General features: G+C 52.7%; 1 protein-coding gene across 13 annotated transcripts; it reads right to left on the reverse strand.

The window, feature by feature from the left end:
- Positions 1-574: 574 nt before the first annotated feature.
- On the reverse strand, positions 575-17,973 carry ST6GALNAC6 (ST6 N-acetylgalactosaminide alpha-2,6-sialyltransferase 6). Of its 13 annotated transcripts, XM_043469649.1 has the most exons (9): positions 13,833-13,992; positions 12,619-12,673; positions 11,642-11,704; positions 11,029-11,075; positions 10,863-10,950; positions 8,702-8,881; positions 5,584-5,990; positions 2,853-2,960; positions 575-2,057 (listed from the first exon to the last, which is right to left on the reverse strand). In XM_043469649.1, exons 5-9 carry the CDS (start codon positions 10,875-10,877, stop codon positions 1,868-1,870), a joined length of 900 nt encoding a protein of 299 aa, XP_043325584.1. In that variant the 5' UTR covers positions 10,878-10,950; positions 11,029-11,075; positions 11,642-11,704; positions 12,619-12,673; positions 13,833-13,992; the 3' UTR covers positions 575-1,867. The 13 variants fall into 13 exon arrangements, with proteins under 13 accessions (XP_043325584.1, XP_043325585.1, XP_043325586.1 ...); XM_043469650.1 differs by lacking the exon at positions 11,642-11,704; XM_043469651.1 differs by lacking the exon at positions 11,029-11,075.
- Between the last annotated feature and the right edge of the window lie 1,061 nt (positions 17,974-19,034).

The following is a 19,034-nucleotide window of genomic DNA, read 5'->3' on the forward strand; positions in this document are numbered from 1 at the left end:
CTCCCTGGGCACCGCCCCCCACCCTTCCCACCCTGCTTACAGCCAAACGCTGACCCCACTGCCTGCCTCTCCCCATCAACCTCTTCCATCCCATCCCCCATGCTTCTGGGACAGAAATGTCATCCTCTCCCACCCCATTCTCTTCCTGTGGGACGCTCTTCCCCTCCAAACCTCTGCAGGAAGCGTCCTCAGGAAGAGCGTCACCTCCACAGCTGCAGCGCCCCATGCAGCCCTCACTGCCCAGAACCTGCCTCGGGCCCCTCCCCTCCCTTGATCCTGACCTCCTTGAGAGCAGTGTCTGGTTTCAGCCCAGAGGGAGCTGGGGTTCTGAGAGGGGGAGTGACTTGCTTAAGGTAACAGTGGCAGAGGGAGGTCAGACTGGCAGAGCCAGATGAGTTTGGCTCCGGAAGCCCTTGCACCCCCAGCCCCCAGGGCCACCAGGTCTCCACCCAGGCTGTAAAATGCATGATTCACAAAGAAGCCGGCCATTCTGCTGGAGTGCGGGCTCCTAGGCTGGAAGGTGTGGGCCCCAAGTACTGGGCCAGAGAGACAGCTGGAACTCAGACACAGGAAATGGGGCTGGAGCTTAGGTGCGTTTATTTCTGTACAAATCATTACAAAATCAAGTCTAGGGTAGTCGCTGGCCCCCAACCCTTGCCCCAAAGTGCAATGACTCACTGCTGGCCTCCTTCCCCACCTGACCCTGCCCATTCCACGGCCTCCTCCAGGAAGCCCTCCAGTCTCTTCCCTTCAAGACTCCAGAAGAGCTGGGGGGTAAATCCAGCCCACTGAGGCCCAGCAATAAAGTGCCTGATGTAGAGGGAGGTGACAGAACTTAGGCGACAGCTCCCAGGCCTCTAGAGCCTTCCCTGGCCCAGGTAGGGGAAGGTCCTTGGACTACTCCAGCAGCTGCAAACAACGGGGCTTCGGGGAACCTCAGGTGGGCTGGGATCCCCCCTCCTCTCAGCCCCAAAGTCTCCTACAACAGATGGAAAACCTCATGGCTGGATGGCAGAAACAGGGGTCTGGCTCTTTAAGAGCCAGGCTAATGGCAGCTGGGCAGAGGGGCTAAGAAAAGAACTGAAGGTTTGCCCCTTCTTTTCAGAGTTCCCTAAAGCCTGAGGAAGTTGCACAAAAATACCCTCAAGTTTCCAGGAGGAGGTGAGGAAGGGAACCCCAGACCCTCAGGAAGCTGAGCCCCCCAGCAAGGGGCGGTGGCTGGAGGTGTCCAGTATTAAAGGAGGACAGACCCAAGGTGGTCAGTGGGGGGAGGTGGGAGGGTTCTCAGACTCTACAATTAGAACCTGACACAGGCAGAAGGTGGCCCAGAGATGGGGCAAGGGGTTTGTTCAAGGCCACTCAGGGCAGAGGCAAGACCCAGATACCAGTCTGCCACCCTGGAGAGCCCCCCAACCCCACAAATGCCCCAGCCTGGCCCCCTACCCCCACCCAACCTCTCTCTAGCTCTGGAAAGTGAGGAGGCGGCTTCCTGGAACAGGACCCCACCATCCCCATCAATAGGAAGTGATTTGGGGTCCATCCTGGGGTTCTGAACCAAGGCCTCATGGGAAAGGACATGACCTTAGCCTCAGATTACTCAGAAATACCCTGATTGACTATGCTCAGACCCTGACTGGACAAAAAATACCCTCAACACCCGATTAACCACATAGAAGCCCAAATCCTTGATTGGCCAAGAGATTCCTCCAGGCCCTGGATGGCTGGAGGATGCACCCTCTTCAAGGCCTGACCAGCCAGAAGACACTCTGACCAGCCTTGATTGGCCAGGAGATGGCCCTGGGTCAAGCAGCTGGGCAGAGACCCACTTCTCCTGTGTCCCTCGTGAGAGCCCCACAGGTGGGGTGGCCTAGGTCCAGGAGGGGTGGGAGAAGGTGATTCCGTACAACTGGGCCCAGGACGAGAAGACCCTCTTCTCCGTGATGAAGCGGTGGTGGTTGCCCTTGCGGCTGTTCTCGTTCTGTATGTAGGTGACACACTCGTCTGGCCCCTTGGGCTCATAGTAGTGGTAGGGCATACGCTGCAGGTGGGGCCGCAGGCTGGGGCAGAGCAGAGGGGGCCGTAAGGGCAAGGTGGGCACTGGCCGGATCCTGCCCTTCCCAGCCCCTGACCTTCTGAAGAGCCTCAGTGGGGGAAATTCCCGCCCCCCGCCCCCGGGCCTCAATTTCCCCATCTATGAAATGGATATAGTGTAGACTAGGTGTGTGACTCTCAAACTTTTTTTTAAAATCTATTTGGCTGCATCAGGTCTTAGTTATGGCAAAAGAGCTTATGTGGACTCTTCCCAGACCAGGGAGTGAACCCCATGTGCCCTGCATTGCAAGGCTGAATCTTTACTACTAAGCCACCAGGGAAGTCCTCAAATTTTAATTTTTTTTTAATGCAGTGGAAATTTTTCCTTTTCCCCAGAGGGTGGCAATGTGGGATAGTGGTAAGGACCATGGGGCTCTGAAGCCTGGCCCCCACCCCTTACTGCTCCTGGGAACTGAGGCCATTCACAAAATATCCTCCTCTTATCCCTTATGGTCACTATAAGGAGTAAATGAGATAATAAAAAGCTATGTTTGGTACACAGTCAGCACTTAGTATAAAAACAGCTGTCACCTACTGGGCTTTTCATATAGTTATAATAAAAATAGTTATTAATATATAAACTCTGGACTCCGGCTGAGCTTGGGATGGAAGCCCCTGAGGTAGCTCTGAAGAGCCTAGATCTCTGCAGAGCAGTTTGAATACTGTAAAATAGAGGCCCTCAAAGGCATCCCAGCCAAGGTCTTCAGGACCCCCGCTCCACCCTGAGGCCAACAGCTGGACATCGCCCTGGGAGTGCTCACCTGCAGTAGTCGGGGGGCACCATGCCATAGACGTGCACGTGGTCACACAACTCCACTGCAATCACCATGGTGAACCAGCCTGTGCTCAACCACGAGTGGGACTTTTCCCTGGGGGCAGAGAGGTGTCACGATGAGGGGGTGTGCAGGTGGTGGTGGGGCAGGCAGGGAAAAGGGCCCACCCACCCAGAGTTTCCCAGGACTCCTCCCACTCTGCCCCCTCCTGGGGCTCTCCTTCCGTGTCAGTCACCCCGGGTCCAGCCCTGCTGCGGGAGCGCGGACAAGTCTGAACAGAGATGAGGCGTGGAGGGAGGGCTCCTTTGAGGGGAAGAACAGGTACACGACATGCTGGGAATTAACTCCTGGGGAGCCTGGTCACCCTCGGGCAGGCTGGGAGCGACCCTGACCACAGAGCATGGTAGGCGGAAACACCTGCGCACATGCTGGGCACCAACTCCAAAGGAGAGACTAACCAGCGGAGGTCCTGCCAGGAGTGACAAGTGACAAGTTCAGAGCCAGGCATGGGATGAGCAACCAAGAACCTCAGGCTGTACTGCCCACCAGAACAGCCACCAGCCACACGCGGGCACATGTGAGCACTTGACATGAGGTTAAGATGTGCTGTCAGTGTAAAATACACACTTTATTCCTTAGCATGCAAAAAAGAATGTAGAAAATGTCACTGATAATTTTTGACACCGCTTACTTGTTGAACTGAAAATATTTAGGGTATATTTGATTGAGGGGGGGGGTTCTATGAAAAGTTTAAGAAAAAATAAACTTCTACAAGATTGACAGAAAGAAAAGACACAAATTAACCAATATCAAGAATAAAAAAGGAGGATTCATCATAGGCCTTGTAGACATTAAAAGAATAATACGAAAACTGTAAAAAACAATGTACATGAATTTGATAATTTAGATGAAATGGGCCAATTCCTTGAAACCACAAACTGCCAAAACTCAAGATGAAATAGAAAACCTGAATATCCTATAACTCTTAAAGAAATTAAAAATCTTCTGAAAAGGAACTCTCCAGGCCAAGAGTTTCACTGGCAAATTCTACCAAACATTTAAAGAAGAAATAAAACCAATTCTATATAATCTCTTCCAGAAAATAGAAGGAAAACATTTCCCAATTCACTTTCTGAGGCCAGCATTACTCTGATACCAAAATGAGGCAAAGACAGTACAAAATAAACTACAGACCAATATCTCTCATGAACACAGATACAAAAATCTCAACAAAATATTGCAAATCATATCCAGCAATATATAAAAAGAATGACATCCACAACCAAGCAGAGTTTATTTCAGAAATGCAAGACTGATTCAATATATAAAAATCAATCAATATAATCCATCATTTTAATAGCCTTAAGAAAAACCATGTGATATCAATTGATGCATAAAAACATTTGATAAATCCAATACCCAGTAATGACTAAGAAAAATGCTTTTAGCAGGACTTCCCTGGAGGTCTAGTGGTTAAGACTCCATTCTCTCAAAACAAGGGGCACAGATTTCATCCCTGGTTGGGGAACTAAGATCTCACACGCTGCATAGCATGGCTTAAAAAAAAAAAAAAAATCACCAAGAACCAAAACAAACAAAAAAGTCTCAGCAAACCAGTAAGAGAAAGAAACTTCCTCAACCTGATAACTTCCTCAACCCATAGCTTCAAAAACCTACAACCAACATCATATTCAATGATGAAAGACTGAGCACTTTGCCCCTAAGACTGAGACCAAGGCAAGGATGTCCACTCTCACCACTTCTAAAACAATTTGGTGTTATATTGAAAGCACTAGCCAGTGCAATTATGCACGAAAAAGAAATAAGAGGCATACAGATTGGAAACAAAAGATAAAACTGTCCTTCTATGCATGTTGCTACATCATGATCATTTGCACAGAAAATCCAAAGAATCTACAAAAGTCTCCTTGAACCAATAAGTAAGTTTAGGAAGATTACTGGATATAAGGTCAACACAAAAAAATCAGTCATATTTCTATAAGCTAGCAATGAATAATGGGAAACCCATCAAAATTCTAATACTATGTACAATAGTTCTAAAAATTTTAAATATTTAGGTATAAATCAAACAAAATATGTATAGGACCTATATGTTGGACATATCAAGTTGAATAAAAGTGAATTGAATTTCACCTGTTTCTTTTTACTTTTTAAATGTGGCTACTCTAAAAATTTAAATTACCTATGTGGCTCGCATGATATTTCTTTTCTTTCTTTCTTTCTTTATTTTTTTCACATGATGTTTCTATTAGACAGCACTGGCCTAGCTTTTTTTTTTTTTGGCCTAGCTTTTCTAGAGAGATCAGTCAGAGCAGCACATACCAAGGGTGATGTATCCTTAGAAGAGACATGCTGGGAATGGTCAACACTTTCCATGAGGCATGCTACGTGAGGGCTGTCCTAGAAAGGTGCTAGGAGTAACGATACAACCTTAGAGCAAAGCATGCTGGGAGCCCTTGTCCTCTGGGAGCACTGCAGGCCCTCCCAGGGAGATGAAGCCAGGCAGAGCATGTTGGAAATGACACAAACTAAGAGCTGGACATGAAGCGAACTCCCCTAGGAAACCTGACCAAGAAAAGGTGGCAAGAAGTGACCACACCCTCAGAGCAGTGCATGCTGGGAGCAATAGGCCCTCCAGGCAGAGCACGCTGAGAGGGAGCACAGGGCTGGCCGGAGGGAGTGGGCAGGAGGTTGGTACCTGTCCCTGCCTGTCTCACTCCGGAAGAGGTCGTCAAACTGGCGCATGCGGCTGAGGGAGATGGCGTAGGCCTCCATGTTGGGGAACAGCAGGCCTGCCCGCTGGATGATGCGCACCAGGCTGCCCTGGGGCTTCTGCATCTTGTTTGGGGGGCCCCAGAAGATGAACACAGTTTCAGGGGTCCGGTTGACAAACTCCTGAGGCTTCCGCAGCACATGGAATACGCTGGAATGGGCCACCACGCGGAAGGTGGTCTTGTTGCCCACATCAGCCGAATAGCCCGTAGTGGGTGCGTCGTTCATGCGGATTGTGCACTCGGCCCGCTCGATCTCAGGACCCAGCTTGGTGCCCAGCAGGTGGCTGGAGCTGGTGACAATCACACACTGGCCACACCTGGAGGGCAGCGTCTGGGGGGTTAAGGAAAGCCAACACTGTTATGACCACTCGGTGCCAGACACTGTGCTCCATACACCCAGGCCTCCAGGAGGCAGGAATTATGATGCCCATTTTAAAGACAGGGAAATTGAGCCGTATTCATTCAACGTTCAACAGATATTTATAGCAAGCTTGCTAATGGCCAACTACAAGAGACAGAGCAATAAACAAGAGACCCCACTCCTGCCTTTTAAGAAATTCACGGTTGGGGAGACAGATGGTGAACAAGTAAATGATAAAATAATGCCAGGTGGTAAGTTATACGTGCTGGGAAGGAAATAAAATAGGGGCAGAGGATCAAGATTGGCAGGAGTGAGGGCTATGCTAGAAAAGTCATCTGAGGGGGCCTCTCTGAGCTAACACCTGAAGGATGAAAAGAAACCATGCAGGACAGCCATGCTGGGATGTCCCCAAGGTCACAGAGCAGAGGAATGCAGGGTCAGGATCTGAACCTAGGTCTACATGGCCACAGAGCCCCAGCTTCACCCCCAGGCCAGCTCTTCAAAGAGCTGGATACAGCTCTTTGGCCAGCTCCCCAATGTATCCATGACATTTCCACATCACCCACAAACAGGCCATCAGCTTGACAGTAGGAAATGGTGTGGAAGCTGCTTTGAGCCTCTGTTTTCCCATTTGTGCAATGAACAGATTAGAACCACAAGCCATCTGAAGCCTCTTTTCTGCCCATGGATCTCCTGTGCACCCTTCAAGGCTAAGTTCAGGTGTCACCTTCTCCAGGCAGCCTTCCCTGAGGCCTTACTCCAAGATCCAGCAACATGTCTCATGTTTAATACCTCAACTGATGGCTTTGCCAGCTTTCCTGAGCTCTACCATCCTGGCCTCCCCTATCAGGCTAGAAACAGCTACTGGCCAAGCTCTGTCTCATTCCCTTCCACATCACCCACCCTCAAGCAGTTCCACTTTCTCCCAGGGATTCTACCATTTTAATTTCTCTTTCAAGGATCCTTAGGGTAGAGAAAGTCTCAGTTAGGTGTTAATCTGTCTCTCGTGTCGCATGTTCGTGTTCAGTCGCTTAGTTGTGTCTAACTCTTTGTTATTTTGTGGACTGCAGCCGCTAGGCTCCTCTGTTCGCAGAATTCTCCAGGCAAGAATACTAGAGTAGGTTGCCATGCCCTCCCCCAGGGGAATCTTCCTGACCCAAGGTTTGAACCCCAGTCTCCTGCACTGCAGATAGATTATGTTCCACTAAGCCAATGGGAAAGCCCTTAATCTGTCTCTGTGTGCGTGCTCAGTCACTTCAGTTGTGTTCAACTCTTTGTGACCCTGTGGACTGCAGCCTGCTAGGCTCCTCTCGCTATGGAATTTCCCAGGCAAGAATACCGAAGTGGGTTGCCATTTCCTCCTTCAGTGGATCTTCCCACCCCAAGGCTTGAACCCACGTCTCCTGCATTGCAGGCAGATTCTTACCACTGAGCAATTGGAGAAGCCCTTAATCAGTCTCTTGTGCTTAGTCACTCAGTCGTGTCTGCCTCTTTTCAATCCCATGAACTGTAGCCCACCAGGCTCCTCTGTCCATGGGGATTCTCCAGGCAAGAATACTGGAGTGAGTTGCCATGCCCTCCTCCAGGGAGTCTTCCCAACCCAGGGATCAAACCCAGGTGTCCCACATTGCAGGTGGATCTTTACTGTCTGAGCCACCAGGAAAGCCCAAGAATACTGGAGTGCGTAACCTATCCCTTCTCCAGGGGATCTTCCCGATCCAAGGATGGAACTGGGGTCTCTTGCATTGCAGGTGGATTCTCACCAGCCGAGCTACCAGGGAAGCCTCTGTCTCTAAACACATGCTAATGGGCCTTTTTCCAGTGAGGATGAGCTCATGGTCCCAGGCTCTATATGCAAAGACCTCTAGAGATTTAGGAGGGTTAGTGAGGGAAAAGAGAAAGGCAGGCAGGGGCTGGGGGACCTCCTTCTGGAAGGTGGCATCCATGCTTGAGGCCAACAATTTTCTCCCTGACCCCAAGGAAAACACTGGGGCTCAGAGGACTACAAGGAGAACTCCGGAAATACAACCTGAGTTTCATAGTCATCCAAGACAAACAGAAGCCCCAGGAAAGTCTCTGGGCCTCTCCACACAGCTGTATCCTCATCAGATGTTGGGGCAATACCCAGGCTCCTCCTCACCCTTGCTGTGTGACCTTGGGCAAGTAACTTTGCCTCTCTGAGCCTCAATTTTCCCATCTCGTCAAGGGAGATAATGCTAAACTCACAGAGCTGGTATGAGGATTACTGCTGATCACAGCGGCCAGCACACAACAAGCAACTGACCATTGGCAGCCATTCTTATTATTGCTTTTGTGTTGCCAAGTACCCTAGAGTCCTGCTCCCAAATCCTATGTAGACTCCCCTGAAGAGACCGAGATCTGAAAACCAGACAGACCTTTCCAAAGGGATTCTGATTCAGGAGATTATAGGCTATTAGCACTGAGGGTGGAACCTTGGAGAAAACTGAGGTCCAGAGGACAGGCTGCTTGTCCGAGGTCACAGCACAAACAAGGGGCTGAAGGCACTGGACTCCTGGGGTCCACCCTTTTCTTTAGCAGGGATGGAGGAAGTAGAGAGAAGAGGAGGAGGAGAAGAAGAAAGTGGGAGCAGTGATGGTGGGCAGTGGGGAAGGGCAGTCTCCAGGCAGCTCCCAGGGAGTTCCCAAGAGCGGCCGCCCTACCTTGTTGCCAAGAATGGGGATGTATCCATCAGTGAGGCTCCACTTCCTGAGGTTGACAGGCCGGCGCGTCCGGCCCTGCAGGGAGCCATAATGAAAGACCTCATTGGCACTGTTGGAGCTGTAGAGGATGAGGATGGTGATGAGGGCAAAGAGGATCACGAACACTGCTGACCGCTGCTCCTGGAGAGGGGAGAGGCCAGTGAGGGCCCAGCCGTCCGGCACGGTCCTCACCACCAACCACGCCTGCTAATTCCTGTTTATTCCATCAGTTCAGGCACCACCTCCCCCAGGAAGGCCTCCTCCAACTCCCTCAGCACTGCCTATCACAGGCACCAATCCCACTGCATTCAGATCCCTCTCAATGAAACCATGAGTTCTGAGGGCTGGGACTGAGTCAGCCTTGATCCCCACCATATCTCAGCTCCCAGTGTGGAGCCCAGAAGGTTGGCTAGATCAGATTGGATGTGGGGGTCACAAGGATCCCTCCAGCTACAGCGGGAAGGATGCTTGGAGACAGATGGGACTTTCAGACGAGAGGGTCCAGGTCTTCCCCAAACAGTCAGTCTCCATAAATGTTCATCATTCATTTAAACCTGAAGGGAAAGGTTGTGGTCAGGAATCAGGATGCATGGTAGTCGGTACACCAACTTGCGGCAGAAGGCAGGTAAGTGATCTCTGAAGCATCCACTGGGATTTATTGGCCCAGGGTCTGCAAGGCTAGAGGCCCTGGAGTCCTGACTCCTCGCGCTGAGCCCCCTAGGCGGTTATTGACGTACTGCTTCTCAGTTCCAAGTTTACTCTTTTTTGCTTTTTCTGTGAAAATGGATCTGGACCCCTTACAGGCTTTTCCTCGCTAGCAAACTTTGTTAGTAGAGGGCACCAGAGATAGACTTCAGAAGGAAGCAAGTTTGCTGCCCAGTTCTGGGGGCTTTGAGCCTGGTTCTGGGCACTTGCTCCTCCAGGGCACATGGCTTCTCCCAGGGGTCAACAGCTTCCTCCAGCATCCACCCTCCGGCAGTTTTGAAGCAGAGTGCCCCTGACTCCTACTGTGACCACAGCTTCTCCAGAGCTGAGCTCATGTGGCACACTCAACCATCAGCAACACCCACAAAAATTAAGCTTCACCTTCCCGGAACAGTTCTGCATGATGCTTGAAGTGCCTCCTGGGAGTTACCTCCTGTGAACAGCCTTCCCTGTAGCCTAGCAGGTGGATTTATGACAACTTCCATGGCACAGCATCACCGTGAGCTCTCTGCCATCCACTGGGCCATAGCTCTTATCCCCTCCAGGCCAGTAAGGCCTGAGTCTCAGCTCTGACTGTGGGGGCAGCTGCTTTTTTTTCTTTTTTCCTTTTCCTTTTTTTGGCCACATCACAAGGCTTGCAGGCTCCCTTGTTCCCTGATCAGGGATCAAACCCTGACCCCAGCTGTAAGAGTACCAATTCCTAACCACTGGACCATTAGAAAATTCCCAGTGACTGCTCCTTACGCCTGCTATTCCTGTATTCTGTAGAGTTTGAATCCTTTGTTACTCCAATGCCCAATTATAGTTAACAATTCTTTACATTAAATTTGCTCTGTTCAAATTACTGTGTGGTTTCTCTTTCCAGATTGGACCCAGACACACCCACATCACCCCAATCCCAACCCCCAGGCTCTGCCAAAGCCGCAGCTCAGTGGATCCTAGGAAAGGGGTATACGGGGCCAGGTACATAGTAGGTGCTCAGGAAAGCATAAATGAATGGATGATGGGGAACCCTGGCACCCTTGGAGTGATGCTCATAACATTATGTCAGTTTTGACTCTGACTGCTGCCCCCTCTCCCAGCCTCCCATTCACCTTCACTCCCCTACCCCACCCCCTGCCCAGAACTCCGCAGTCACCTTCTCAGCTAATGCTTGACCACAGATGGACCAGTCAGGCCTAGGAGGACAGAAGTGGACCTGGGCCCAGAGAGAGGCAGGAACTTGCCCAGACCACACAGGTCAGTGGCTACAGCAAGGCTTGCACCAGGGTCTCCCACGCATCAGGAGCTTTTCAGCAGGGAAGAGAGACTGGGTGTGAGGCAGGTCCGAAGGCGACCATTTCACGAAGGGAAATTAAGAAGCTGAGATGGAGACAAGAAATAAAGAGATGGGGACAAGAAACAAAAAGTAACTTACTTTGTTGCTCTTCATCTCTCTCCGGCGTCTGCTGAGGGGCAGGGGCCAGTGTCCTGCAGGTGGCCCAGGTGGAGGTGTGGGGTCACACCTGCAAGCCACAGAAAGGATTATGGTCCAGTTGGTCTTGAGCAACACCCTCCCCACTCCCGCCAGCTCTCCTACCCACCCATGACTCCAAGGCTCAGGGCTGTACTCATTTTCCAGATGAAGACACTGAAGTCGAGACAGGGCAGGAACTGGTCAGAGGTCATACAGCCAGGTGGTGCCAGAGCCCTGCCTCTCTCCCTGCCGTGCTCTCTCTCCCACTCTGTGCCAAAGGCAGCTTGCAGGCCAAAGGCTGGCTTCCCTGCTGGGGGTGGGGGGTGGGCTGCTCCTCACCTAGCAGGAGCCCCATTCACACCTCTACTCTAAACCTTGCCTTATGGTCCCGAAGCCTGGGAATAAAGCAACATTCCTTGTAGGTCCCCAAACTCCTCAACACTCACACCCTTTCAGGTCTTGCATAAACTGGCCCCTCCAACTGGAACACTCTGCACAACCCTGTTCATGCCCACTCATCCTCCCACCTGGGGTGGGCCAGGAATGTCCCCTGAATGCCACTTTCCAGCTGAGAGCTCTGATGGCACAGCTGGCCCAGGGCCTCACTCCCATTCTCTGCTGTGCCTCCAGGGCCCTGGAGATGTGTGCAGGGGGTCCACTGAGTGATTCCATTCTTTTTTTTTTTTTTTTGAGTGATTCCATTCTTGTTTTCCCTCGGTTTTGACTTTGTTCATTATTACCTAAGATCTTGACGGTTAAGGGTTCAGACTCATCTATCCAATGGCCATAATCACAGCTCCACCCTGGTGAGGGGGGAGAGGGTCTCAGGGAACCATACACATCCTGCTCCTCACTCTCCAACAGACGCGCCCCCCCCACCCCGCCCCCATCTTCGCAGGACGCAGCTTCTCTGCAGCTTTCAATTTCCCCACCTCTCAAAAGGGAGTCAGTACCTGTGTCCAGCCACCTCCAGCAGGTTAGAGGCCAGAAGGCACTAAGGGAAAGTGAGTGCGCAAAGAAAGAAACGGGCCCAGCACCTCCCTAGCTCAGTAGAAGCTTCCCTCCAGGGGCCTCCCAGCTCCCGCCACTATCTCCGCCCCCTGACCTAGCAGCTGTTTACTCCTACACAGCTACCAGGAATAGCCAAAAAGTCCCAGGCCAAAGGAGGTGTCCCCACACAGCTCCTGATTGGTTGGGTCCTAACTCCGCCCACCACCCAACCCCGCCCTCTCTCTGCAGGCGCCCCCTCCTCCCAAGCCGTGTTTCAGGTTTCGCCGCAGCCGGCCTTCAAAGCCTCCAGTCGGGACTCTGATGGGGACTCTCACCGGGTCCAGTCCCGCCGGATCCACAGATCAGGAGACAGAGGTTCAACGGAAGGGAACAGCAGCTTGTTGTTAAACTCACAGCCCACTAATGCAAAAGTTATCCAGGATCCCTGGGTAGCCCCCATCTGCCCTGAGGCCTCTAGCATTCCAGCTGCTTCTCCGAGCTGAGCCACCCCTCTCACTACGCTTTCTTTCGGATCCCCCAAGCTCCAGACACCCTAGAACACTCCAGTTCCCAGACCCGCCCCCCTACTTTCCCACCTTTGCCTGAGCAGTGCCCTCAGCCAGGACCACTGTCCCCCTGGTCAGCCCCCGTCACAGTCCTGCTCTGAGAAGGCCATGGTCAGTACAGCATCTCAGGCTCAACTGCAAATCCGGGTTCCTCCACTTACTGGCTGAGGGGCCTCGGGCAAGCCATGTGACCTCTCTGAGCCTCAGTTTCCTCATCTGTGAAATGGAATGATAAGAGTAGGTAACTCACAAGATTGTTAGAAGGAGTCAAGCAGATGTGGCAAGGGACGCACAGGGATTTGAAAGTGCTTGGTCGGGGCCAGCAGCTGTTAGTTTTCTGGTTATTCATTGTTTAAGGCCTGCCTCTTCAGGAGCTAGCCAAACAATTCTCCCCCACGCTGCCTCTGATGCCTGGCCCAGCAACTTCCCTCTAATATCAATAAATGCTGAGTCCTTGCTAAGCACCACCCACTCACTGAATCTTCCTGGCAATTGTACACAGTAGGGGCTCTCATCCCTATTTCGCAGATGAGGAGACTGAGATTCACAGAGGCAAAGTGCCTTGCAGAGCTGTTCAGAATTTGCTGGGAAGTCTTATTTCCAGGCTTGTTTCCAGGCAGCAACCTGGGGATGAGCCTGACAGGATTTCTCTCAAGGATCCCCCAGGGCTGGTACTGACTAGAGGCCACGGGGTGCATGCCCAGCACCTGATTCATCAGGGATAGCAGGCCTGCTGAGGGGCCACTTCCTCAGGCCAGGGAGGCGGCAGCCCACAGCCCTGAGCCAGGAGCGTGGACTCAGTCCTAAGGAGGCCCGGTCAGAAGGCTGAAACTGTGGGCTAAGGCTGGGGGCCACACCCTGTCCTCTGTTTGGGGGTTTCGCTTTGCCCAGCTCGAGGAGCCCTCCTACGCGGTCGGGACGCCCCCACGAGTCGCGTGGGAGGAGATTCCCGGGAGAAGGGGGAGGGGGCTCCTAATTCCAAATGGGGGACGCCGAAACCGTGGGTGCACCTGGGAGGGGGCGACGAGTTCTCTACATTCCGCTTGCGCTGATCCCCCACCCCACGAACTCCAGCACTCTGGCGGGTAAGGAGCTCTAGCCTCAGCAGGGAAGAAGGGAGGCAGGACGGCGGCAGGGTCCCCGAGCTCGAATGGGGTGTCAGCGGCGGGAGGCCGCGCGAACCCCGCGACAGCCCTTGGTCGCGAGGACCGGGATCTTCAGGCGCGATTGCCAAGAGTGAGTGGGTCTAGGAGTGCCCCCGGTGGCCCCCCGCATCAATCTCCATCACCGGCGGCTTCCAACCCCACCCCCACCCCCACCAGGGGTGCAGGCGGCGCCCCCTCCCGCAGCCCGCCCCCGCGCGGGGCCTGCTCACCTCCCCCGGGGAGCGCTGGCTCCCCGCGGCCCCCGAGCCCCCTCACATGGCGCCGGGAGCCGAGAGCCGGGGTCCGCGATGCTGTGGCCGCCCAGGCCCCGCCGCAGCCCCGGCCCGCCGGGTCCTAGCGCCGCCGCTCCCCTATCTCCGGCCCAGGCCTGGGAGGCGGGCGGAGCCTCGAGGGGCCACGGGTGGCTCCGCCCCGGGGCGGTGCAGACGGTGATGGGCGAGGGGCAGGCGACCCCCGCACGGAGCACCCAGGCGCCTTGCTCAAGCCTCTAGGCAGCCTGTAGTGACAAGGGCAGTAACAGCTTTCCGAAGAACCTCTTCTGTGGGTCACACCCACACCCACTTCACTTTACTGTCCCCACGGCCGGGATGGGGAAACTGAGTCACAGAGCACCCTGCCCTTGGAATCAAGTTTCTCCCTGGGCATCCCTTCCTCGAGCCTCCAGAGCCCTGCACCCAGTAATCACCCTGGGTGAATGCAGGGGTCCACTGTGCAAGTTCAGCTCTGCCAGCTGCTAGCTGTGCGGCCTTGGCACACGACTTGACGCTTCCCCTGCTTTCAAAAAATGGGGCGAGCAACCTCCCGCGGTGTTGTAAGGATTGAAAAACGTTACATTACTTCTTATAATTATCATGGTATTCATTACATCATTTTCTGTGATAGTGAAAAATAAGGAGGCTGGACGCCTGGTTAAATGAACAGTCACAGCCCTGCTAAATGAGTGATTCAGATCAATATACACCGACAGGAAGAGATGTCCAGGATGTTCACCCGGATATGTCATAAGTGAAGAAAGCAAGTGTTAAAAATGCATCTCTATAATACTTTGGAAAACGAAGTTGGAAAATTTTGCATCCTGCTCCTAGATATATTGGAGAAGGAAATGGCAACTCACTCCAGTCTTCTTGCCTGGAGAATCCCATGGACAGAGGAGCCTGACGGGCTACAGTCCATGGGGTCGCAAGAGTCAGACACGACTTAGCGACTAAACCACCACCACCTAGATATATACCCTGGAGAAGGTCTTGCAAATGCAGGTTATGAAGTTCAGAGCAGCAATGCTTGAAACCAAACTGGAAATAATTCATATAGCTATCAAGGAGAATGGAATCTTTTTACATTATGATACATTCACATGGTGAAATACTATATAGCAGGGGGAAATGACATGGATGGATCTTACAGACAGGAGGAGTGAAAAAGCCAAGTTCTGGAAGACAAATGGAACTACACAATATACTGTTTAAGTGCACAGCAGGCAGTAGGCCGCCTCTCATAGGACAGGAGATAGCTTTGCCTATCAGAGTGATTAAAGTTTTAAAAGTAAAAATCAAGAACACAGCAGTTTTGTGTGTTGGGAGATGGGTGTGGGAGAAGGGAAAAAAGGCAGGGGTGTGCCAGTTATAGTATCAAAGGTCTGGTCTTTAAGTGGGATATGAATTCAAGAAGTTCATTATATTGTTTTATTATTCACAAGTATAACTCATGCCGTCATTCGGGTGTCTTTTAAAAGGTGAAAAAAAAAATATAAATGAAAATAAAGAGATGTTTTTGTCTATCACAGTGATTGAAGGGTCAATAGTGGTTATTTCTGGAATGATAAGATTATGGGCTGCTGTCTTCTTTTGACTTCACTGTATTTTCCAAATTTTTTAAGATAATGGTCACATAATGTTTTTTATATTTTAAATTTTATTTTTAATATAAAAAATGAACTGCATATACAGCATGATTCATTTTTTTAATCCAACTGTCTATGCACATGGGTCTGTAAGTGCACACAAACTGCTTCGGGAAGAATCCATGAAGGGACTACAGACAGTAGTTTCCCCTGGAGAGTGGATGTGGGGAGAGTGGATTGGGTGCTATTTTCACCTTTTGCTTTATAAACTTCCAAGTGGTCTGTGTTGGACTAATTTAGGACATTAATACCACTTTGTTTTTAATTAAAACAAGTCAGTGGGCCCCCAAGGTCCAGCCCCCAGGCTGTAGAGACCCTGCCCTCCAGGCACTGGGGGCAGTACAAATGGCCGTGGGCGCAGGCAAGGCTTCCTGCCCCTCTGGTGTCCCGCTCCATCCACTTCCTGAGCCTGGGCCCCATCCTCACCCCAGCCCTCCTCGGCGCCTGCCCTGCCCTGCCGGCCACAGGACAGGAAACCACGGAGCAGAGAGCAGGGCACCTGATGAAATTACTGCCGGGAGCTCACAGAAGCGGAATCTCCTGCTTGAGGTCACAGGCAGGTTAGAGGCCAGGGGTGGAGGCATCCGGTCCCCAGTCCTTCTCCCAGCCCCGGCCAATGACCTGGACTCTGGAAATAAAAGGGTGCTGCAGCCCAACTCCAGGACCAAATCCGGGGCTGGAGCTCCCCCGTCAGGCCTGCCGTGTCCCTGGGACCAGGCTTACTCCAGGAGGCTCTGCTCTAGGGCTAGCTTCCCTTTCCAGAGCCCCCAAGAAGAGTAACAACCACTTCAATAATAATAACAAGGACACAGAAGCCTACACAGTTTCCTGTGGGTCAGGGGTTTCTCCTGCGCTACTAATAACAAGCACTATGCGAACATACCTCGCTGAATCCTTAGCACAGTCTATAACGTGGAGACTGCTGTTACTCCCGCTTCTCAGAGGGAGAAAGTGAGGCTCAGAGAGTACACAGGTGTCTCAGCTTGGATTGCCCCAGGCCTGTACACTAAATAGTCACAACCTTTCTGCCGACAAGTGTTTCCTAGGTGGCTCAGCGGTAAAGAATTCACCTGTAATGCAGGAGACGCAGATTTGATCCCTGGGTCAGGAAGATCCCTTGGCGAAGGAAATAGCAACTCACTGCAGTATTCTCGCCTGGGAAATCCCACGGACAGAGGAGATTGGCAGACTGCAGTCCATGGGTTGCAAAGAGTTGGACACGACTGAGTAAGCATTTCTGCCACCAAAGCCCTAAGCCTGCCCCACACACATGCCAGGACCTTCACGTCTGAGAAGCTGCGGCCAGTCCTGGTGCTGCTCCCCGACCCTGCCCACAGCCGGGCAGCCGGTGCCCTCTGGAGTCGTCCCCCTGCCCCCACCACGGTCTGAGGGCAGTGGCCTCTGCTTCAGCTCTTCCTGCCCCAGGGTGGTGGTCCCTCAGGCCCTTCACACCCCATAGTAATCTTTGCACTGTTAGGGTTTTTTCCCCCACCATGGGATACTGGAAAAAGCCTTCACAGGCCTCTGAGTAGTGGGTCTGGAACTAAGAAGTCCCTGGTCATTTGCAGACAGAGGCTGGAGCCATCAGACTGGTCCAGGGGACACTGGACTTGGGCACCCACCAGTACCTAGAAGAGCCCAGGTTCCTTTCCTCACCTGGGCTAAATGTGTGAGTGTGCGTTCCTGCCTGGCCCCAAGTTCTTTCTGAGAAGAGGCTACGTGAGATATCTCCAGGCTATGAGACTCACCCAGCTTCCCTTGGTTTCTAGGAGGAAGCAGTGGGTCCCCAGCAGGCCCAAAGAGGAGACAAAAGAGCCTGGGTGTGACCAAAAACAGGGGCCCAGAGGGCTGCCCTCACGTGACCCCCACTATATTCCTCAGGCTCCCACTCCCCCCAACTCACCTCCGGGAAGCTGCAGGAACCGCAGTGGCAGAGAAGGGGGTCCGGAGAACGTCAGCAGGCCCAGATCCAATCTCCAGACATCTGGAGTGGCTGGTGGATCGCGGCTGCCAGGTTACCACTCCAGAAAGACATTTGGGTCAACAAAGCAATAAACCTCCAACCCACCCAAGGGCAGGGCTAAGATAGAGGTGACTCTGTACACTGGACACCAAGGGTTGGGCCTGCAAATGGAACGGGAGTGGGAGGCAACCTCCTGGGATAGGCTGCAGTTGTAATCCAATCAAACCCAGCAGACCCTGGGCCTGGGAGACCGAGGGTGATGCCATGAGCAGACACGGCTGATGGTGGTGGGAGGACTTCCTGCCCATCCCTCACCACCAGGGCAGGCAGGGTTGGGTGAGCAAATGAGCCCCCGCTGAAAACGATGGCGCCCCACTTCCTGGATGCCATCTCTCTCCCGTGAGTTGTATGACTACTCCCTGTGCCTTTTACAGGTGAGGAAACTGAGGCCATGAGGCGCTAACTTACCAGGGCCCTGCAGCAGGAAGCAGAATGAAGCCAGGTCTGACTCCAGAGTCCTCTCTCTGAGCCTGGAAGTTCCCCCACCAACCACCCCCCGCCCCCGCCCTGCCACCAGCCACGAGGTCACATTGCCCCTTATCTCTGCCCAACACCAGCTTAGAAACACTCACCACCGCCAGGCCAGCAGTTGTGGCTTGGCCGCCAGCCTGCTGCCTCCCACAGCGTGGCTCCCTGCCTCCCCAGCTCAGGGCTCTCCTCCCACACCTGCAGAGACTTCTGGGGCCACCGGGCACTGGGTAAGCGGAGGCAGGGCACAAAAGGCCTGTGGGCCAAGTGCCAGGTCTCCAGACTCTCCTGACAAGGTTGGGCATAGGAGGGGAACGTTCCGGGTCACTTGGACTCCCTAGCACAAACGGCTACACGTGATTGATAGGTCCAGTGCCAAATGAAAAGGTGTAGCCCCTTGTTAATTAAAAACAAAAAAAGTGTCAAGTGGAAACTGCAGAACATTAAGCTAAGCCTGGTGCCTGACGAAACTGCACAGGTCACCCGTCAATGAACTGGCTGAGTCCCAGAGCTGCAAGCTAGAACCCAAGGACTCCATCCCAGCTGAGACCTTGGGGTCCTGGCCCACCATTAGTCTCCTAGTCTCCAGAAATGGGGAAAAGGGAGGAAGTTAGGAAGAAGGGAGGGGGAGTGAAACCCTCTTTCCAACCACCTGATACAGAAGGCCCAGACACTCAGCTGCAGCTCTCAGACCTGGGATTGCATCCTGGCTCAACCCAGTGGCTTCGTGTCATTTGTGAACTGGGTTAACTCTAACCCCACCCCATGGACGGTGGCTGCACACCGTCCATCCCTTGTCCGATGGTGGGTCTGCTTTTCCACTTAACCGGTGACCGAACTGCTACTCAGAGAAGGAAAGCCCCGGGCCTGCCCCCCGCTTTCCTTTCTGATAGTGTAATGAACTCCAGAGTTAACTGGGAATTGAACTGGCCAGGCCCTCGGAATCTGACCCTGAACCAGGAAGGGAATGTGATGTGGGGGAATTTCCTCCCACCCTGACTGCTCTCCCAGGGCAGGGTG

Source organism: Cervus canadensis, chromosome 5 (assembly GCF_019320065.1).
Source record: "Cervus canadensis isolate Bull #8, Minnesota chromosome 5, ASM1932006v1, whole genome shotgun sequence".
Lineage (NCBI taxonomy): Eukaryota > Metazoa > Chordata > Mammalia > Artiodactyla > Cervidae > Cervus > Cervus canadensis.